Source organism: Cucurbita maxima, unplaced genomic scaffold (assembly GCF_002738345.1).
Source record: "Cucurbita maxima cultivar Rimu unplaced genomic scaffold, Cmax_1.0 Cma_Scf00037, whole genome shotgun sequence".
NCBI classification, from domain to species: Eukaryota; Viridiplantae; Streptophyta; class Magnoliopsida; order Cucurbitales; family Cucurbitaceae; genus Cucurbita; species Cucurbita maxima.
Window position 1 is genome coordinate 236,255 of NW_019272053.1, and position 22,732 is coordinate 258,986.

Here is a 22,732-nt window from a genome sequence, read left to right on the forward strand (position 1 = left end):
TGCGAATGGGAAAAGGGGCGGTTTGAATGTGGGGGCTGTTTTTATTTTACCCGAAGGGTTTGAATTAGCCCCCGATCGTATTTCTCCCGAGATTAAAGAAAAGATGGACAATCTATCTTTTCAGAGCTATCGTCCCACTAAAAAAATATTCTTGTGATAGGGCGCATTCCTAGTCAGAAATATAGTGAGAGTTATTCATAAATTTGAATAAAATTTATAGAGTTAAAGTTTTGGGAGTTTATACCGGATTACATTTGAAAATAATATGTTATTTATAATGAAGAGTCTAAATTGATTTATTTATGAAAGTTAATGTATTTAATTCATATGATCATATATAACCTTTTCAAATGAATAGTGTAAATTGATATACTAACCAAAGTTTATGGTCATGTTTGTCCATCACGATCAAAATTAACTTAAATTTTCTAACATTACATCGTCACTTCGAATATAAATATTTTAGTTTGTTGTAAGATTGCAAAAACTCCAATAAGCACATCTACCAAACTTAACAAGGATGAAAAAAAAGTAAAATGTGTAGATTTAAAATTATCAAGGTATGATTGGATCTTTACTTTACTCGAGTGCTAGTAGACCTGATATTATATTTAGTGTATGTCTTTGTACTAGGTTAGTAGACTTGATATTATGTTTAGTGTATGTCTTTGTGCTAGGTTTCAATCTTGTCCGAATCTCATTTATGTTAAAAAAATATTTAAATATTTGTTTGGGACTATTAATTTAAGATTGTGGTATCCTATAAAATGTTAAGTTTAAATGGGTAAAATATTCTGATGCGGATTTTGCGGTAAGTGATCTGGATTTTACGAGAAATTTACTTGATCATAAAAGTACTAGTGAAACTTGTCAATTTCTTACGGATTAGTTGTTGTATTCAAATTCTTTGGATGAAACAAACTGCGATTTTGGATTAAAATTCGTTGGAACTTATAAAAATCTCACGTTATAAAAAGAAATCAATCAAACAAAGCATTTATTGACACCTCATAGTTATATCCAAACTTATTTAGAAGTTCTTTTTAGAACATGGAGTAGCGTTAAAAATATAATTTTTAAAAAAATTTAATGTTTTTGAAATTAAAAAAAATAATAAAAGTATTAATAAAACTTTTAAAACACTTATTTATTTTTTTAACAGAGTACTAACTATTTCTATCCCAAATTAACTTTAAAAGATATTTTAGATTTTTTTTTTTTTTTTGAAGTCCAACGACAATATTGGAAATTTTGAAAGTTTATAGATGTTTTTGAGATAAAACACAAATTTGAAGAATATTTTTATTAATTTAACCTCTAAAAACATTAAATTAAATTCCTGAATAATATTAGCTGGCAAAATTGCCCCAATACTTCAAACCACTCATGGTTTTTAGCAATCAAAATTGAAAATCTGAACTTATTTATAACTTAGTGTTTGCATTTCACAATCTATAATCATAATAAGATTATGTAATCTATAATCTAGATTTCATAAGTGTACATATAAATCCAAGTTCTATAAACTTAACTTATAAACCAAACACTACCTATATATTAACGTTTTTCCTTAAGCAAAGGCTCAAAATAAGGTCGAGTCGGTCACCAAAGAGGAAATTTTATTTTTAATGGTTGACCTTCATGGGTTGACTTTGAAACTTGAGTAGGTTAACTAAGAGATAGGTAAGAATCAAGAATTTAAAAATACCACAAGGAGAGTGGAGAAGAAATGACCTAAAAGCAAAGCAATCCATACTTTTTCATATGATATTGGGGACCTTCTTCCCCCTAGTTAGTTAAACCATAAGGCTTCAAATAGACAGCATCCGTTTTCCATTTCCTTCACGAGGCCTTGAACAAAATCAATATGCATTAAAATCAAATGCATAATGTACAAATATTTTTATAAAGGAAATTTTGTGATGTTTTTTAATTTTTATATTCACAAAAAGAAATAAAAGGTAAGACAAACTCTAAATTTTCCTACCTTTAATATTCTAATACTAATTTACTGAAAATTTGAGTTCATATTCAAAACCCAAAACTTAACTTCAACTACACCGCATTTAATCCGGTCTACCCTAGGGTGTCCACTTATTGCTAAATAATTTAATTTATGGAAAATGGGTAACAGACAGAATGGGGCTTAAATGCCAAGAATAGATTTGTTCTAAGCACCCATGATTGATTTGTTGAGAATTGTTAGGAGTGAGTCCCACATTGGCTAATTTAGGGAATGATCATGAGTTTATGAGCGAGGAATACTATCTTCATTGGTACGAGACCTTTTGAGAAGCCCAAAGCAAAGCCATGAGAGCTTATGCTCAAAGTGGACAATATCATACCATTGTGGAGAGTCGTGATTCCTAATATGGTTATGTTAATTGTTCATCCCCATTTCTAAGCATCCTATACGAGTAACAAGGCTCTTCTAAAAGGCTTACTTCTATGCTTTGTCCTATAAAATTTAGGAAATGGATCAAACAAAAACAAAAATTAATATAGATGAAAATCGGGAGGAGGTCGCGAGCACTAATAATTTAAAAGGGGGAAGCTACATACTAATTACACTAGCAATTAAGGTTAGAGCTATATATGACTTTAATGTGTATCAATCAAACAAGTATAACAGGTTAAGAATTGTTATTCAGTAAGACAGCTCTTAACTCGTTTGCTTGTCCCTGCGGCCACTCAACTCTACAAATACTCTATAGCCGCTGAGCTTGTTTGTTTCCTACTCCCTGCACGTGTGGCCAGAAAGAAAGAGACCAGTTATGCAAGCAAAAGCGAAGGCTAAAAAATGTGAGGTTTAAAGGGCAAATAGAAATACAGACGAGTGCGGAGAAGACATCGACTATAAGATATAGTATTAAGCGGTTGAAATGATGAGAACTATGGCATCAACTATGTTCGGGGAATTATAATCTCATCAGGTAACAGACATTTCCAAATCTTGTAATAACTATATGACGCTATTGATATCGAAATAATTTCAGTTCATTCACAAAGCACATTTGCTAACTATGCATAGACACGTAACTTGTTGCTATCGCTAAATCATCAATAATCTCAATTAATCTCATGGAATGATATTACCACGATGTTACCACATTTGGTTGCCAAAAAACGGCAAGATATTAAAATCTAGGTAGAGATCCACCATGGATTAATCTCGTTCTCTCTAAGTCTTTTATTGATCTCATAGCTCTTATTGACAACTAAGTCCAAAAAAAAAAAAAAAAAGAAAGAATCCTACACTTCAAAGAAATCTACTCCATCTTGAGCCCCATAATCAATTCTCGTCCACTTGGAGAAAGGATTAGTGCTGACACATGAACCGAACTTAGAATTACCAAACTACGTGCTTGTTTGGAATGACTTTCTAACTGCACTGATCCTTTTCTTTTCACTTGAAACACCTTTTTAAGCACTTAAAAAGTCCTTCCAAACAGACTTTATTATCTCAAATATCACTAACTGAAGATGGCACCAATGCACGTATAGTCATGGAACTCGATGCAAATCTGGAAGATGAGGGGTCAAGAGGTTTTCATTCCAGGGTAACACATTCCCTTTAAGACTGACTGCTGAGGCTATCAATGCCGTGTATGGGTTTGAAGATTATGTGGATAAATGCTCTCACTTTGTGAAAGCCATGATTTAGGATTGAGAAGAAGGTTCTAGGTTGTAGAACGGTAGAAGTGGAAAAATGAAAAGTCAAGGTCCAACAAAAATATTTATACGCACTCACAATAAAAGCCCCAAGGTAGGGTTCATTTTACACCTTTTTCTATCGTGCAGCTTTGCCATAAGACTTCCCAAAACTTGTTTTCCATTTTCGTATGGGAAATGGCAAGGGCGAAACAGATGGTAGATTTATTGATGTTTGTAACTAATAAACATACTTTTAGAAGTAAGGCAATGGTAAAGTATTATCATAAAAGATATGTTAAGAGAGAAATAATAGAATTATCAAATGGGATGATATATGATTTAAGATTTTGTGGGAGATCAGTTTTCCTTCCTTCTTGGAACCCCATACAAGTGTTGTTTTATAACTATAATCTCTTATCTATTAGTACCAAATGAAGGCATCTATTGAAACTCTTTTGGCCTTTTGCATGAACAGCTCATTTGATGAATGAAATGGTACCCTTTTTAAAAAAAATATATATGCACACAATGAAATCAAATACTAGTTGGATTTAAATTTGAAGAAAGAACCACGAAAAATTTGTTTGGTTGACAAGAATCTGAATGATACCTCAGTGGGGGATGAAATGAGGGATTCTCTGCCAGAATCAAAAGGGCCATTGAGACTCCTGCAAAAGTGTTGGTGGTACATCAATTTAAGTCCAAACTACATTAAGATGTATGAGGAAATATATGAATACCTTGGCCTCTCAGACTTGGCAAGATGTTTAGACATAATTGATGCCTGAAATAAAAGCCAATTTTGACAGCTAGTGAGTACTAAAAACTTTAGCTTCTCCAAATAGTATATGAATATTTTGGTTTCATAAGATAGAAAAGGAATGTATATGGCATAACACAAATTAGGCAGAAGAAAGAAAGTCCAAACGTTATCTTTATGACCTAAATATTCAGAGAAAATTGCAGCATAACTGCTAGTGTAAAAGAATCTCTTCTATTTCCAGACGAGCAGCAGCTTTACCAGCACACCAAATGCAGAGAAATCATAAATTGCACTGATTTGGATAATGTGAATGCTTTTCACGCAACACAAACAGTAAAAAATAAAGAGGCAAGGCCTCAAAATATTAAAATTGCAAAATCTTATAATTTACGATCAAGTCATTCAATGTTTCCTTTTTTAGAGGATAAATTAGTACATTTAAATTATGTGTCAGATGTATTAATCCCCTACCCTTCATCTGAAAATTTTAGTTCAAATCTTTCGCTCCGGGGTGAAAGATGCATCTTCTTTTCATTTATTGCGGTTCTTTTTTCATGAGTATTGTATTTGGAATAGTCTTAGTACTTCAAAAAAAATTGATTTCTTTTTTTTTTCAAAAAGAAATCAAAGATTAGTCGTGTTCCTATACAATTATTATGTATGTGAATACAAATCCATTTTCCTTTTTCTACGTAACCAATCTTCTCATATACGATTAACTTCTTATAGGGGTCCTTTTGAACGAATATATCATAAAAACATTAACAGATATACAAAGTCTAAAGTTCTTTTTTTTCCCTCCCTTGAGAAACATACAAGTTAGGCGCATACAAATTCTAATTTGCTGAGAAATAAAAATAGAGTACCTGCTCCTGGATTATGCTCCTTGCCTCTACAAGTTGTGCTTCTAACTCAAGTTCCCTCTCGGTAGCTTCAGAAGTAACTTCAGATTCTTTCTGAGCATCATGCAGCTGACCCATCCGCTCCTTCAAATTTCAAAACACTATTACTAACAAGCATTCATCTGTCTAGAAGAAAGTGATGTAGAATGAAAAACAAATCACCTTTATAGAAGCCATCTTATTTCGAAGGTTCTCTTCAATTTTATCTCTTGCCATATGAAAGGGAAGGTCAAATACATCCTGCAATAAAACAATATAAGTGTTATTACCAATGCACCAATCAAGTTAGCATATGAGCATAGTTCAGCCCATACCGTCCTCCCACCAAATGGAGACTGTGCACCTTCACTTTCAACTCTTTCATTAACTGTAAGGGGCTGCTTAGGTAGTCCATTTGGAGCATTTAGGAAATCCCGCATATCGACCTGCAAAACAATACACAAGATAAACTGAACTCCCATTGGCATATATGTCAAAAGTACATATGGAAGACACAAGCATAACTCAAAAACATACAAAAGAAAAAAAAAAACAGAATATATGAGTGTAGCCAACTAAAAAGATGCATGTTACGAATTCAAAAAATAAGGAACATGCCATTATTAATAAAAGGGAGAAATAAAACGAACTAGTAGAAGTATTCTAGAAATCAATTAAAGTGTACACACACATAGACTACTATCATTTATCATTTTTCTACTTTCTATTTTGAAGAGATGCCAAGTTTTCATTTTAAATGAAAGAATACAAAAAACAAAAGATTCATGAGCATACAAAATACAGACTACACCAAAGGAGCCAAGCAACTAGCCATACAAAAAAGGAATCCAATCCAAAATAATAAGACCAAACAAGTAATTACAAAAATCCTCGGACACTTGCACCCAAACAGAAGTGTTAAGCCTTGCTAGCGACCAAACCACCTCTCAAGCCATCTTCACATCCCAAAGACTATCATTCCTTCCAAGCCAAAGACCCCAAAGGGTAGCAAAGAAACCAGTCTGCCACAAACCCAACGCATAGCATGAAATGGTGATGTAAGAGAATACCCTCCATCATAAACTGCACTCCCTGCTTCTGAAAGTGCTAACATCAAAAGGCTGGAAAAAACAATCCTAGCACCACTCTGGGTCCACCACTGCAGACGAATATCTCACACAAACTACTATCATAGTGATCCAAAAAGTTCAAATATCCTATACATCAACCAATGAGGTTCAAAAGTACCATACTAGCCATACACTTACATAAAAGATCAAAAGAACGAATGACGACCTCAGTATTGTAAAATCCAGCACAAAAAATTGTAGACGTATTTTGTGCCCGTATCTTATTGCATGCCCACCATTTCAAAATTTATACGATAAGAATTTCAGTGAACTAAGAGTACAAATAGTTATGAAATGGCTGTAAACCTGCATTGAACGCAACAATGCCTTTAAATCAGCATTCTCTGACATCAGTTCTTGATTTTTTACTTCATAAGCATCCACCTGAACGAGAAATATTTGTAAGAATATTAAAATCACTAAACTTCAAATCAAGCTCTTGATCAAATCTTTTTAAATGAAGAAAGTTGTTCACATACTATCTTTTTATAGAAATCATTATCAGTCTTCTTTCCATTCCAAGTTCCTCGTTGTCGTCCTTCTTTCTGCTCATACCATAAAAGCCATTGAGTGACTGGAATGATCCATTATCTCTACATCATTAATAAAGAATAAAAATATACCTGTAGCAAATTCATTATCTCCATTCCTGATCTAGACTCTTTCTTTTTCTCCATTAAAACTTGGTTTAGCCTCTCCTGCAGACATACAAGAGCTTCTCTTTGTAAATATTAATCTTCTCCAACAAAAATCAAGGACTGAAAAACATCATAGAGACTATCCCACCTGCAATTTGATATACTCCTTTTCTTTCTTCTTCATCTCATGTACTTGTTGAGTCCTTACTTGCTTTGGCCATATAAACAGAAAGTATATTTCTTCATCAATACATACATTATCACATAAAAACCAGTATCTATCTCACAGTATCCAACTACCCTAACCTGATTGCCAATAACCATTCTTTGAAACTCATCCTTTTCCTGCTGTAGCTTTTCGATTTGGGCTTTAAAAGCAGCCTTCGCTTTGGCTTCCTAATGAGAAATAATTTCCTTGTTAAATAAGAATAAGAAAGAGAAATTATATAATTCAAAGAAGTTCTGAGATTGTACTGTTCGCGTAATTGTGGCAATCTCCCTATCTTTAGCTTGTATTACTGAATCCAGCCTCTCAACTTTAGTCTCCAATCTTGATATGTCTGAAAGTAGTCTGTTACAAGAAAAGGAATGGAGATGTAAACAAATAGAAAGCTAAGCTGATAGCAGTATTTCAAGGGGTCATGAAGTGAATTAGAATAAGATATTCCATTTCATATAATGGACATAAAAAGTCGTCAAAATTTAGAATGAAGACAAGATAAAGATTAGATGCAAAGGTGTGGATATTCTCTGGGTGAAAATATTGAATAATAAGGAGCTAACCACTTCAAATGATTTACAACTACATAAACAGAAAGCTTTCTAGACCATTTCAAATGACTTGATAAAGTAAGGAATGTGTTGACTATATGAGATTATGGTGTTTTTATTTTCTCTTCTAGGGTTTTGGTAGGTAAATCTTTCAGTAGTTGTGAGCTATCTCTGAAATGTACCAATTGGAGGAATCTCCTGTTAACTCTTTTGGTTTCGTAAGTTGATGCTAGTTCCATTTCATTTATCAATTAAATTTTTTCCTATTAAAGCAAAAGTACTACCAAACAGAGCATCTTTTGATGAATTTCACAGAGACATATCAATATATTCATTAATTGAAGCGCTTGGCGATGTCAGACGCTGTACCGATTCTGCAAAATGTCAATACCTTTGTCTCTGTTCATTAGCAGATTCCCTAAACTCAATGTCACGCTGCCTCTGCTGAAGCAAGAAATATATACAATTGCACGTCCTCGCAATCGACACCTATAGATTTCAGTATGCATATTAACCGCAAAACAATAGCGCCAAACAAGCGAAAAAAAACTGGAAAAACAACGAAACCAGCTTATTGACTAAAATGTCCAAAACAAACCGGATCATTCGAGAACAGATCGAGTGAAGCCGGAAATCCAAATGTGATAAGCGTCTGGTTCAAATACTTTGAACAATGGTCCAAGTTAGTCACATCCGCAAACGTGTGGTCACTAAAGCACACACAAAACCAAACATTAACAAATTTCGCCAAAACACTAGTCACATCAGCAAAAATCGTGAATTAGACAAAAAAATAAACAACACCGAGAACAATATGCACATATAAACAAGTTCCGCAACAAAAACGAAGTAAAAGCCCTAAAATGCAGAGGAAACTCACCCGACCGAGTATATAGACTGCGGAGATTGCTGTAAAGGAAGAAGCAAAACACATAAAAAGCCAGAAACAGAGTTACAAAAAAATAATAATAATAAAAATAAAATAAAAATACAACTGGTGTATCGCAATGTGAGAGTTTGCGGAGGATCTTACTCTCAGATCGAAGTCTGTTTCGGTCGCTGCCATTGTTGAGAGCTTCTAGAGAGAGAGAGAGAGAGGGAGAATTATTGGACTCGTCGGAACATGGAAGGAGGAGGAGGAAGATGGGATCAGGTGGATAGATCCATGGCGGGGCAGTGGAGGAATTTTAAAGAGAGAAACATGAATTATGGAGTTTGAAATGAAATGAGGGGCTGGTAAAATTTTCCGTTAACGGACATCGTTTCCTTTTCTAGTTGTACTACACCGTGGGTATGGGGTTTGAAATAATCATGTGCGGTCACATTCACTGTCTTATCCTACACCTCATTGCTTCATCTTTATTTCGAAGATGAAACAAAATATTTTTTATAAGGGTGTGGTAATAAATTCCTAACATACCCATTTTAAAATCGCTATATTAACAGCGATATGTAACGGGTCGAAGCGAATAATATCTGCAAGTAGTAGGCTTGGGTTATTACAAATGGTATCAGAGCTAGCTCCCGAACGACGTGTCAGCGATGACGTTGAGCTCCAAAAAGGATGGATTATGAGATCTCACATTAATCAGAGAGGGAAACGAGTCATAGTGAGGGCGATGGGCTCTGAAGGGGGAGTGGATTGTGAGATCCCACATCGGTACAAGGGTGTGAAAACCTCTTCGTAACAGACGCATTTTTAAATTGTGGGGTTGACGACGATACGTAACGAGTCGAAACGGACAATATTTGCTAGCGGTGAGCTTGAGCTGTTACACCTTGTGAGATTTTTTTTTAAGAAACATGTAAGTGAGGACAAAGTATTAAGAACCCGTATCGGTTTGTGAGGATAGTCTTCACTTTTGACGTGATCGTGTCAAGGGAATATCGGTGTCACTAGGCGTCAAGTTCATATTCTAAATCCTAGTCTAAATCATAGGCATGGACGTAACATAATTGTTTATATATATATATATAGAAATAATTATTATAATAATTTGGTTTAATTAAAGAATAATTTTAATAATGTTGTTATTAAATTTTATTAATTTAACTATACTATTTCTTTAATGAGATTAAACCGTATTAAAATTAATTAAAATCATGTTCATTTAATATGAAGAAATTTATTGGATGATGAAAGTGAAATCAATAGATACGGAAATGGCATTGTTAGTAACAATTTTATTTTTTATCATAAAAAGAGAAACAATATTATTTAGATTTTGTTAAAAAAAAATAGTAAAATTTGATTAATTATTAAACTATTTATGAAGTTTTTATTACGAATTTGACACTTGATGATCCTGACATTGTTCTATGACATGATTAAAAATTTCAAGAGGTCACCCAATATAGAATTACTTCAATTAAAGCACGTTTAACTATAAAGTTTTTATGATTGAACCGTCGAAAAAAGAAGGTAATTTTATTGATATAGATATTAACTTTTCGTTGTTCTAAGTTTTTCTTAGTCATCTTATTCTCAAGATAAGTCTCTTTTAGATGTGATATTTGTTGGATGATGGAAGTTCCACATCGACTAATTTAGGGAATGATCATGAGTTTATAATGAAAGAATACTCTCTCCATTGGTATGAGACTTTTTGGGGAAACTCAAAACAAATCTATGAGAGCTTATGCTTAAAGTGGACAATATGTTATACCATTATGGAGAGTCATGTTCGTCTAACAATATTCATTCAATCATGTATCACTTCTTTACTCGATGTCACAATAAAATTTTATGATTGGTAGATGGAAAAGACACGTTTTTGTCTTCAAATTAAACTTGGAACGCATGTAAATACATCTGAATAAATGAGAGATATGTAATGAATCGACACTATATCTGAATGAGAATGAGATCGGCTTGAGAATAGGATGACTAAGAAAAACTTAAAATAATTTGAAAGTCACTATCTATACCAACAAGTATCACATTCTTTTTTGATAACTCAACCCTAAGGAACTACATGGTTAAACATATTTTACTTTGAGCAATTTTTCGTCGAATGACCTCCTAAATGACTCATGTTATTCTGTGGGGATAATCTTCACTCTGTCGTAGAGGATACAAGAGTAGGCAACGTAACCATGTCGTAGAGGATACAAGAGAATGCTAGGCCATCAAGTGGAATATCGAGACATCGAGTGACAACCTTAATCCCTAATAGAATGCCGGGACCATCAAGTGACAACTTCAAATCCCAAATACTGATCTAAATACTGAGTATTTGTCAAAATTTAGTTTGAATTAATCGAGATATCCGTAATCAATTAATATTTGGAGAAAGTATTAGTTATATAATACATCTTAGTCAGTAAATATTTTTCTCTTTAATTCTCAAGATTTAGTAGTTTATATTTTCATTATTGGTAGGTATTAGTTTGTATATTGTATCCTATTTGAACGTTGTGAATATCAATGAAGATTGAACCTTTTATCCCAATTGTATTTCTTATTCTTAAATATGGTTTTATTGAGTAATAATATCTTCCTATTTATTAGATATTTTGTCAGTTGGTTAAAAAAAAAATAATAATAATAATAAAAGCATCTATCCACACGTGTTGTTACCATAAATAATAATAATAATAATAATAATTAAAGATTAATTATTAAAGCAGCCATAATACCGTGGAGGGAATTTCTACGGGGGAGTAGTGTGTTATAAACCATAATTCACCCCTTCCTTCAAAGTAATGTTCCGCATATCTCATTATTAAATTTAAAATATTTCCAAACTATAAATTAAAACAAAAGCAATCCTAAATAATAATAATAATAATAATACAAAACTATGTTAAAAAGATTTTTTAAGAGGTCGTGTAACATAGGATTATTGCAAATGTAACAGTTCAAGCTCACTATTAGCAAACATTGTCCATTTTTACCTGTTACGTATCGTTGTCAGCCTCACTGTTTAAAAACGTGTCTATTAAGGAGAGATTTCCACACTCTTATAAGGAATGTTCCGCTCTTCTCTCTCATCGATATGTGATCTCATAATCCACAATCCACCACCCTTGAGAGCCCAGCATCTCATTGCCCCACTACTTGGTGTCTTACTTCGATATCATTTGTAATAATCCAAGTCCATCACTAATAGATATTGTTCGCTTTAGCCCGTTACGTATAGCCGTCAGTCTTAAGATTTTTAAATGTATCTACTATGGAGCGGTTTCCATACCCTTATAAGACATATTTGGTTATCTTCTCTAACCGACGTGGGATCTCACAATAAAACAAATCCAAACGTGATTAATTTTAAAAATTTTATGAAGAGAAAATGATGCTACACATTCTTGGTAATTTTAGAAGTATCATAAGAAATGAGAGAAGAATATTAAAAAAATGATATTTGATAGGATTGGTAAATGGCGCCAAAAAACACGTAAAAAGGAGCGAAGAATAGGGTAATTTTTTTAAACGAGTTACCAGACCCGCTTTTCCGGTAAACGAGGCACCAAAAAGGCCCAAATTTCTTTTTTAGAAGTCATCTCACGTCTTTTTCTTTCTTCTTCTTTTCCACTCGTTTACCGGCTACCGGTTATTTATCCTGTTTTGTTTTCCCTCTTGGTCCAATTTTTGCCCATTCATATGGTTAAATTATGGTCTCCTTTCGGTAAATATCTTTTTTACTTTTAAATGTTGTTAAAAAAAAATATATTTTTAGGGTTAAATTTTGAATGAAAAACTTGGATTAATATTGTGACATAATTAAAAAATATTTTATTTATAGGTTGAGTTGATCGAGTTGTATCAACGGTACATCAACATCAATTACAAATATTAAATATTCTTAATTTTTATAATGATTTTAAAAGTAAACTTGGGGTTAACCCGACCAAAAAAATGTGAATAAGTATAAGTATATTAACGAGTCTTAAATTCTCATATTTACATATTTTGAAAAATTATATCGATAAATAATTCTTAAATGTTGATTGAGCCTTACTTTATTCCTAAATGTCGACCGAGCTTACCATGGTCGAAAAATAATGTTGACCGAGCTTACACTGGACGATGTGCCAGCGAGGAGGCTGTTCCCCTAAGGGGATAGACACGAAGGGGGGTGGATTTGGTGGGGGTCCCACATCGATTGGAGAAAGAACAAGTGTCAGCGGGGACGCTAACCCCAAAATGAGGTGAATTGTGAGAATCCCACATTGGTTGGGGAGGAGAACAAAATACCGTTTATAAAACTGTGGAAATCTTTCCATAGCAGACACGTTTTAAAGCCTTGAGGGGAAGCCCAAAAGGGAAAACCCAAATAGGACAATATCTCACAACAATGAGACTGGGCGTTACATCTCTAATCAAAGATCTACCCATTTTTTACTCGACCCTCAACTCTAATATAGTTAACTAATACTGTTGCTGTGACACCCGAGTAAAATATATGCTTGTTACTCCCCTACCCGTACTCCCCTCCTCTTTCTTCATGTTATCGACTACATTCTCGACAATGTAATTTCTAGTTCCATATCCTATGAGATTCAATTCTTGAAATTGGAGCATATGCTTGAACTCCTTCAAAATAGAAGGTACGTTTTGATAGTCAATATTGTTGATATTTCATCTTTAGCTTCTTACTCTCCTATTAAGCCATATATTTTACGACCCTTGTATACTAAAGGGGAGGTGCATGTGCTAGTTAAAGGGCAAGCCTAAAGGGTACATTTTACGTCTATTGGGTAGATCCATGTGCACGTTCGAGAGTCTAGTATAGAGAAATACTACATATTCAACTTTCACTCGAATTGTTTTTATGAAAGAATAGGTCACACCATAATTGCTTTTGTATGCATTTCCATACTCCAACCGTGAGGTTACTTTTAGAGTATTTCTTGAGATATTTAAGTCACCTGTTCTTATTTTTAGGTAAAGGTAATGTGACATCTTACACTACAATCGTTGGGGAGGAGAACGAAACTCCCTTTTATAAGGGTGTGGAAACCTTTTTTTCTAGCAAACACGGGTTAAAGCTTTGAGGGGAAGCCCGAAAGGGAAAGTCCAAAGAGAATAATATTTGCTAGCAGTGGATCTGAGGTGTTACAAATAGTATTAGAGCCAGTGAGGAGGCTCTTCCCCAAAGGGGTAGATCGTGTCGATGACTCCAAAGGGGTGGATTGTGATATCCTACCCTACAATCTCACATTGATTAGGGAGGAGAAGAAACAAAATGTTCAAGAACGAAAGACCCTATGTAAGGGTATGGAAACAATATAAAAACACATATAAATATAATTTATATTATATTGTTTTTTAAATGTCTAAAATTTTATTATATTTGTGGGTGGAAATTCATAATTATCAAATCATTTTCTTGATCGGAATGGATGGATCTCGGTCGGTTGGATTGCGATTGGCCCATTCCTTGGAGTTTACCGATCGTGGTTGGGTCGGTTTGACTCTTCCGGTTTGGTAAGTGCTTCTTAATTCGGTTCACGAGCGCGATCCTAATAAACCCATCATTCTCTCTCCTCTCTCTCTACGTACATCTAACGACCGGGGGAGAGAAGAAGAGAAAGGAAGTTTCATCGTTCTTCCTCTGCTTCTCCGGCCACTGTTTTGCCCTCAGTTTGTAGCTCTTTTTCAGTTTCTCGTTGGAATCCGGTGCTATTATCTTCTCGTCTACCGGATTCCGCAGGTTTTTTATTTTTTATTTTTATTTTCTTCTTTTCGTCCATTTCCGGTTTTGTTTTGGCTGTATGCAGTCGGAATCCAGGTCGATGAAAGTCTCTCCGTTGGAGCTTATATCGGTAATAATCAGGAAGGCGATGGATCCGTCGCAGGATTCGTCTGAATCAGTTAAGGAAGTAGCTACTCTAATCATGGAGAATAGAGAGTTCGTCATGATCGTGACTACCTCGATTGCGGTTTTGATCGGCTGCGTTGTGGTTCTTGTTTGGAAGAGATCCAGTAGTCAGAAGGCTAAATCGTTCGAGCCGCCTAAGCAGTTGATAGTCAAAGAGCCTGAGCCTGAAGTCGAGGATGGCAAGAAGAAGGTCACTGTCTTTTTTGGCACGCAGACTGGCACTGCTGAAGGCTTTGCAAAGGTGTGCTGGTAGAAACACGTGTTTGTACGCCGAACTTGGATTTTTTTTTTTTTTTTTTTGGGGATTTGGATTGAATTGTTAGGTTATGCTACTGCTGATGGTTGATTTTGATCTGATTTTGGCAATTAGGCTCTTGCTGAAGAAGCGAAAGCTCGATATGAGAAGGCGACTTTTAGAGTTGTTGATTTGGTATGCATGACCTGTTTTTTTTTTTTTTTTTTTTTCGTTTTCTGTCAGTCTTCGACTGACATTTTCTAGATTCTGATTAGCTCAAATTTACTCGTTGCTCATTTTGGAGCTGAACTTTTTTCTCAGGATGACTATGCAGCCGATGATGATGAGTACGAAGAAAAGTTGAGAAAAGAGACTATAACTATTTTCTTCTTGGCGACGTGAGTTTCAACTTTCAACAGCACTTTCCTGTCGTTTGTGTTTCTTTTCCTTCTTTTTGAATCTTTCGTTGGGCTTTTTAATTTTCCTTTCCTTATAGTTCTCCGCGCCTGCAGATATGGGGATGGGGAGCCAACGGATAATGCAGCAAGGTTCTATAAATGGTTCTCTGAGGTATATTCTTTTCTTTCCCTTAACTTTTTGTTCGTTTGGTTGTTTTTGCATTATTCTGCTCTTCAAAGTTTGATTCAATCATTTGTCTGTCTTCTAGAGCTACTTTTGATTTTACTTTATGTATCAGGGGAAGGAGAAGGGAGAATGGATTTCGAATCTTCAGTATGCAGTATTTGGCCTTGGTAACCGGCAATATGAGCATTTCAATAAGGTTCACTAGCATGAAAATGTTCATTTTTGGTATCTATGTTTAATGAATTTGGAGGCTCTCCCTTGATTCGTTTCGGTTGAAACAGATTGCATCAGTGGTGGATGAACAGCTTGCCGAGCAGGGTAAATTACCATTTCCTTTTAACTCCCTTTAGTCAAATACATGTGTTAAAGGACAGGAAGCATCTTTCTGTCAGAAATAAAAGGCAGAAAAATCTTAGCCTTATGTAATGGAAAATAGACATCATTGTGTTACTCAAATTATATTGTGGTTGAGAGGGTTTGTGTTGCTCTTTCATGTAAAAATTGTTTTCAAATCCACCACTATTGTTTAACCAACAAAACATCAATGTACCTTTTCTAAATAAAAGGCCACCATCTCAGCTAATTCATCGAAGAACACCAAGGTAGAAGTGAAGCTCACCAATGTCTTGAGGCTATAATTCACCAGTAGCAAAGCAAGTGCGAACACCTGACCCCCTATCACGATAATGTTGGCAATGTAAATAGAATGTAAGTTCAGGAAGTTGATGATACTCTCTAAGCATAAATGGAGCCTCTCAAACTAGGCATTTGGTGGCTATCTAAGTCCAAATGAATCATTTTGATTGTTTTGAAGGTCATGCCTTAGAATCATTTGGGCCTTATCATGGTATAGCTACACACCCATTCTACTTTTGACTTAAAGAGGACTCGTTTCCTAGAGTGGAAATTGTGGTAAAACTAGACGATACCATTCCTTTTAGAAATTTTGCCCTGAGTGGGGAATAGATCAACTTAAATGTGAGCCTATTAGAATAATGATACCATATTAGAGAATGAATAATCTGTCTTAGTGAGCACTGCAGATATAATCAATCCATGTGCTATTATGAAATAAATAAAACGTACAAGAGAAACTATGATAGAAAGGCAGCCCAACAGCTAATGGTGGTTACAAGAAATCCCTCCAATTTGGCCAAAATATCAGTTGACATCAGTTGAAGAGCACTTACATAAAGATCTACTTAGCCTACCCAAAAAGTTGTTAAAAAGAGGATGCTGTTCCGAAAAGAAGAAAAATATCTCTTTTTAGAGAAAAAAAATCTGCCATTCTTTTGGATTCAAGTGCTCTAGAGGAAGCTTACAATAAAATTGAGCCAGAAGACTTTGGCTTTCTTCTTAAATTGATGATTTAGACAATGAGAGGCAAGTTAGGCATTCCTTGAAATCCAATGCACCAAACCAGCCAATAGAAAACAACAAATTCCAGAACTTTGTGTCTTGATCACAGTGAACCAGGAGATGATGTTGAGATTCCTCATCTTTCTTACTGATGAAATATGGAGGGATGGTGAGGTGAGACTTATCCTTTGTAATTTATCACAAGGCTTCATACTTTCAAGGAGAATTTCCCAGATTAAGAATTTCACCTTTTTGGGTAGCTACTGTTCCAAATGATAGAGCATAAAGGGGTATCTAACACTCTTTTGGAAGAGTTAAGATCTTGGAGGAGGGAATTAATTTTTCATTTCTTAATCTCCAGATCTGCAATGTCCACCTACAGCACGTCTATTGAACTGCTTAGTACATAACTGCCGTAGATAGGATAGTTATTGATTAACATAATATGTAAGTGTAACTACACCACCATGGATTAATCTAATAATCAAAGAGCTGTAGCTTGAATGTCTTTATGTAGTAGTAGTAAACTCATATCCCTTTGGGGTCTTTGGATTCATAGTTTGTCAGTTGCCTACTTTGGATATGAACCATATATGAGTTTCTTGATGGTACATGGAAGATGGTCAATCGTATGACAAATTTTCAAAAAATGAGTCAGGTTTAGAGGCTTATGATTGGAGGAAAAGTAAAAGAATGTCTAATTATAACTAGTCTAATCAAACTTGCAGTATCATATAAGCATGCGTCCACAGCATATCAAACTTACAAACCAATGAAAGTTGAACTAAAAAAATAGTCTTGAAATTTGATGGCTGTCTAATTTCACGATGTATCACATATTTTGGAGCTCTTTGGCACTTTCTGCATGAGAAGCGTGATATATTTTGTGTGTATTTGCAGGTGGAAAGCGTCTTGTCCCAGTGGGTCTAGGAGATGATGATCAGTGCATTGAGGATGATTTCTCTGCTTGGTATTAGGAAACACCAATAATTGACTATTACCTCATAGCAGTTGACATTCCTCTTTATTCTGTTTTCATGTATTGGAAAATGACCCAGTTCACTGATTCCTGTTCTCTTAGGCGTGAAGCATTATGGCCTGAGCTGGATAAGTTACTTCGAGACGAGGATGACTCTACAACTGCTTCTACCCCATATACTGCTGCTGTATTGGAGTACAGGGTTGTATTCTATGATGCTGCAGATGTACCTGGAGGGGACAAGAGATGGTCTTTTGCAAATGGTCACTCTGTTTATGATGCTCAACATCCATGCAGGTACGTTGTAGGTGAATACTTTGGATTTTTTTTTGCGACCATCATCTTACTTATGGTATTACCATCTGCAGGTCTAATGTGGCCGTGAGAAAGGAACTTCATACTCCTGCATCAGACAGGTCTTGCACCCATCTGGAGTTTGATATTTCTGGCACTGGATTGACGTAAGTTATATTGCTTGATATATGTATTTCTATTATTTGCCTTCAACCAATGCTGATAGTTCTGAACTTTATTGTGCTGTTTTTTTTTTTCATCAGATATGAAACTGGAGATCATGTGGGCGTTTTTTGCGAGAATTTGGATGAAGTTGTGGAAGAGGCTCTTCGTTTAATTGGTCTTTCACCTGAAACATACTTCTCTATCCATGCTGATAAGGAAGATGGCACACCGTTAAGTGGAAGTTCATTGCCGCCACTATTTGCACCCTGCACTTTAAGGACTGCATTGACTCAATATGCAGACCTCTTGAGTTCACCCAAAAAGGTTTTGATTTGGAGCTCTTGCTTTATGATTTCTAATTGTTACTTTTTCTTCTTTTTTTTTCTTTACTTTTTTTTTTCCCTCTCTTTTTGCAGTCTGCCTTGGTTGCTCTAGCTGCTCATGCTTCTGACCCAGCAGAAGCTGATCGATTAAGGCATCTTTCATCACCTGCTGGAAAAGTACCCTACAAGTAGTTTGATTGTGTTGGAATCTTCTCTAGTACTATTCATTCATAGATGTGTTACCTTTTCTTTTCAACTTTAATAGGATGAGTATTCTCAATGGATAATCGCGAGTCAGAGAAGTCTACTTGAAGTTATGGCTGAATTTCCATCTGCGAGGCCACCACTTGGTGTCTTTTTTGCTGCAGTTGCCCCACGCTTGCAGCCTCGATATTACTCTATATCTTCTTCTCCAAGGTACAAATTTTAAGGTTGAAAGATCTTATTACTGCTTCATTTAATGATAAAAGGCAGAAAGTAGCTCTAACTTGAAATGGATAAAAGGTGAAATATGTTTTTGTGAAGTACGGCATGTTCCATTGTGGTCATTAGGTTGTGGTAATTATTTTGTAGGTGAACCTAGCTTGGTTCTTTATATTTCCATTGTTAAAATTCGAGAAAAAGAGGAAAAAGAACTTGATAAGCATGAATGGTGTTTGAAGCTGTGTATAAAACATTTAATATTACTCAAGGGGGAAGAGCTTAGAATCTTCACAAAATTTTGGTTGTGTTATGTGTGTATATTGCTATGCATGAAAGATCGTAATGAGAAAATGGAAAATTTTATGCTTATGATAAGTTATTTGAATTAATGAGATGAAAATTGAAATTAAGTGGTATTTATTGCTTCTCTTACTATTGTAGAAAAAACTTCTGCCTTCCTAAAAGCATTGAAATTATAGTTATGGACAAGAGGTTGTTTATTTCAAAGGGTTGTCTCGACTACTCCATATCATCAATCTACAACAAGTAGTGATACCTGCTTGGGGGCCTTTTCACTTTCAGTTACTACATTGCGTAAAATGGGTCCGTAGACATTGGAAACACCCCTAGAGCAGGAATAATTCGTAGAAATTAGATTCATACTTTTACATAAAGATGCTTCGAAACTTACGCATGATAAAAAGAAACTCATCAAGCTCTGTTTACTCGAGATATTAGCAAGTTTGGAACTATTTTCAATTTTATAGTAGTATTTATTTCCTTTCCCGTGCATTTTTTTTAATTGAACGTTCTGGAAATATATTCACAGGATGGCGCCATCTAGAATTCATGTAACTTGTGCATTGGTCTATGACAAAACACCAACAGGACGAATTCACAAAGGTGTTTGCTCCACTTGGATGAAGGTACTTCAATTGATTTTTTTTTAAAAATTATTATTATTATTTTGTTGAGATCAAGATAAGAAAGAATCAGGATAAGTGCAGGGGAAGAGAAAACCCCCTCCCTGGGGGAAAAAAGTCCTTCCAATCATGAACAATCATGGAGAAGAAATTATAATAAAAACTTTTACTATTTCTTTAATGTGGATATGAATTTTAGGTGAAGAAAAACCACTGCTTATGTTTAGCATACATTGGGGGAGTGATATATTTCTGATAATATTTCTACGCAGAGTGCTGTTTCACTAGAGGAGAGCCAAGCATGCAGTTGGGCGCCCATTTATGTTAGGCAATCGAACTTCAAGCTTCCCACAGATTCTAAATTGCCCATTATCATGATTGGTCCTGGAACGGGGTTGGCTCCTTTCAGGGGGTTCTTGCAGGTTTCCATTATTGCACTTGTTTTTATTTCTGAATTGATCTTCATGCTATACGCTGTTAGTTTGTATGAACCTATTATCACAATTTGCTTTTATATTTGCAGGAAAGGTTAGCTCTTAAAGAAGCTGGTGTAGAATTAGGACACTCAATATTGTTCTTTGGATGCAGGAACAGAAAAATGGTAAGTGATGCTCTAATTAATTTTATGACAGTTCCACCATATTGGGTTCATTATTCTCTCAAGGATTGCATCTCTGAGTACAAGCTGATATAAACTGACTGTTCTCTCTAGGATTACATCTATGAATACGAGCTGAACAACTTTGTTGAAACTGGTGCACTTTCTGAGCTGATTGTTGCCTTCTCACGTGAGGGACCCTCTAAGGAATATGTGCAGCATAAAATGGTTGAAAAGGTGAACTTCAAAACTCCTTTCTACCTTATTCAAGAGTACTGAGTATGCTGTTAGAGCTACATGCTAAATCTCCTCGTTTCTTCTTCAGGCGTCGGAAATCTGGAATCTATTATCTCAGGGGGCTTACATTTATGTTTGTGGTGATGCGAAGGGCATGGCTAGAGACGTCCACCGAACGCTTCATAACATTGTGCAAGAACAGGTTTCTTCATTACACTCCCTTATTTATTCTGTTTACTGTTTTGATCAAAACATATGATGAAAATTGAGCTACTACTAATATGAATGTGACCTACTTTATTTGTTCCCCTTTTGCACACTTGTTTGGCCATAATAAGAGCTCAACGGCTCAAGTAGTTACATTTCTATAGCCTTGACTAGTTCTTCATCTTGTCTATCTCAATGAAATCTTTTGTTTCTTATTAAATAAAAAATTACCTGCATATATTTTGAAAGATCAGTCCAGTTAGGATCCTATTTAGTTCACTGGACCGAAACGATCAAACTATTGAGATCTGGACCATCTCTTACTATTAAGAAGCTTGATCTTGTTATTTTGAAGTTATTCTTTCTCGATATCCTTTGTCCGAAGATTAAAGAACCGATTGTTAGGAACCACGATCTCCACAATGATATTATATTGTCCTCACTTTGAGCATAAGCTCTCATGGTTTTGCTTTTGATTTTTCCAAAGGGCCTCATTTCCATGGAGATAGTATTTCTTACTTATAAACCCATGATAATCCACCTTTAATTAGCCAACGTGGGACTACTTCTCTCGATAATCTTCAACAGTGATAGGATAGGATGCGGACTGAGATCGACTAGTCCACGAATTTTCGTTGAGTCAGGAGAGGGTGCACGAAATAGAAAATGGACAATGCTTTTCCCCTCGGAGTCAAAATCTTTCTTTCTTCCCCGTAGCAAAGGTCTTTCGTACAAATTACCCAAAAGTTCGTTATAATCCGATCCAACAACAGGGATTCGTAGTAAAACTAGAGATCCTCTAGAGATGTAGAAAGATGCAAGACTCTATGTCAATCATGATGTGAAAGTTAAACTCGCCCTGTGGTCTTCATTTTCTAAGGAACTCTCTCAATCACAACTTTCCGCCTTCCTCGTTCCCGTGGACCTAATCCAATCGACATCGGGATATTCATGATTTTACTTTGTAGATTTGTGCTTTTAACTCTTTCTAATCAAATTTACTTGTACAATCTTCCAGGGATCTCTTGACAGCTCCAAGGCAGAGAGCATGGTTAAAAATCTTCAGATGAGTGGCAGGTATCTCCGTGATGTGTGGTAAAAAAACTTTCAATTCGTGTAAGCTTTGGATGGATGTGAAAAGTATGGAAATTTGAAAAAAAAAAAGAAAAAAAAGACTATTATCTGTGTCAAGTAAATGAGTTCTTGGAACAAAAATAAAAAATAAAACAAGAAAAGAAAAGAAAGAAGAAGGTGCCTTCCCGTGCTTATTTGAAGGGCGCAATTAAGGTAAGCCTTAAGAAGCTGCTCATTATCATGGCAGCTATGTCTGTGATTCATTTTTTTTCCCCTTTTGTTAACTCTTCTCTCCTTAGGATTCTTTTGTTCTTGTAATTTGTAGACATAAATAAGTATTATGAGTAGTAATAGTCCATGAACTCCTGATTTTCCATGTGAGAACCAACTAAGATGGTTCTCAAATGACACATACATATCTATTAAGCTCAAATTTTGCTTTCATAAATTGTTTTCTACACTCAACTTATGTACTTATTTTTTCTTTGAAGTTCTCGAGTTACAAAATAATGCTGCTTGTTGTGTTGTTCATTAGTGCTCAACAATAATTGCCATATACTTATTTCTGTGAAGTTGTGTTAAAAAATAGTTCTGCAGGTAGTGTTGTTTAGTGGGACTCAACAATAATTGACATGTACTTTTTTTTTTTTTTTTTTTTTAAGTTAGAGG

The 22,732-nt window shown here is 35.0% G+C and overlaps 2 protein-coding genes across 3 annotated transcripts; one reads left to right on the forward strand and one right to left on the reverse strand.

Annotated features, from left to right (window-relative positions):
- Positions 1-1,536: 1,536 nt before the first annotated feature.
- LOC111468548 (afadin- and alpha-actinin-binding protein-like) lies at positions 1,537-9,075 on the reverse strand. Of its 2 annotated transcripts, XM_023113794.1 has the most exons (17): positions 8,871-9,075; positions 8,718-8,746; positions 8,436-8,547; positions 8,229-8,326; positions 7,541-7,637; positions 7,373-7,462; positions 7,215-7,277; positions 7,052-7,126; positions 6,908-6,973; positions 6,735-6,812; positions 5,634-5,744; positions 5,482-5,559; positions 5,284-5,403; positions 4,395-4,438; positions 4,265-4,322; positions 2,668-2,741; positions 1,537-1,851 (listed from the first exon to the last, which is right to left on the reverse strand). In XM_023113794.1, the coding sequence occupies exons 1-16, from the start codon at positions 8,901-8,903 to the stop codon at positions 2,709-2,711; spliced, it is 1,185 nt and encodes a 394-aa protein (XP_022969562.1). In that variant the 5' UTR covers positions 8,904-9,075; the 3' UTR covers positions 1,537-1,851; positions 2,668-2,708. The 2 variants fall into 2 exon arrangements, with proteins under 2 accessions (XP_022969562.1, XP_022969560.1); XM_023113792.1 differs by lacking the exon at positions 1,537-1,851 and having other exon boundaries at positions 2,482-2,741.
- A 5,274-nt stretch (positions 9,076-14,349) lies between these two features.
- LOC111468547 (NADPH--cytochrome P450 reductase-like) lies at positions 14,350-22,477 on the forward strand. The gene is made up of 18 exons (XM_023113791.1): positions 14,350-14,902; positions 15,032-15,091; positions 15,218-15,294; positions 15,409-15,466; positions 15,594-15,677; positions 15,763-15,799; positions 17,741-17,810; positions 17,922-18,116; positions 18,188-18,280; positions 18,377-18,602; positions 18,695-18,778; positions 18,867-19,018; positions 19,854-19,950; positions 20,220-20,369; positions 20,471-20,548; positions 20,660-20,782; positions 20,871-20,984; positions 22,008-22,477. The coding sequence occupies exons 1-18, from the start codon at positions 14,555-14,557 to the stop codon at positions 22,086-22,088; spliced, it is 2,127 nt and encodes a 708-aa protein (XP_022969559.1). The 5' UTR covers positions 14,350-14,554; the 3' UTR covers positions 22,089-22,477.
- Positions 22,478-22,732: the final 255 nt, after the last annotated feature.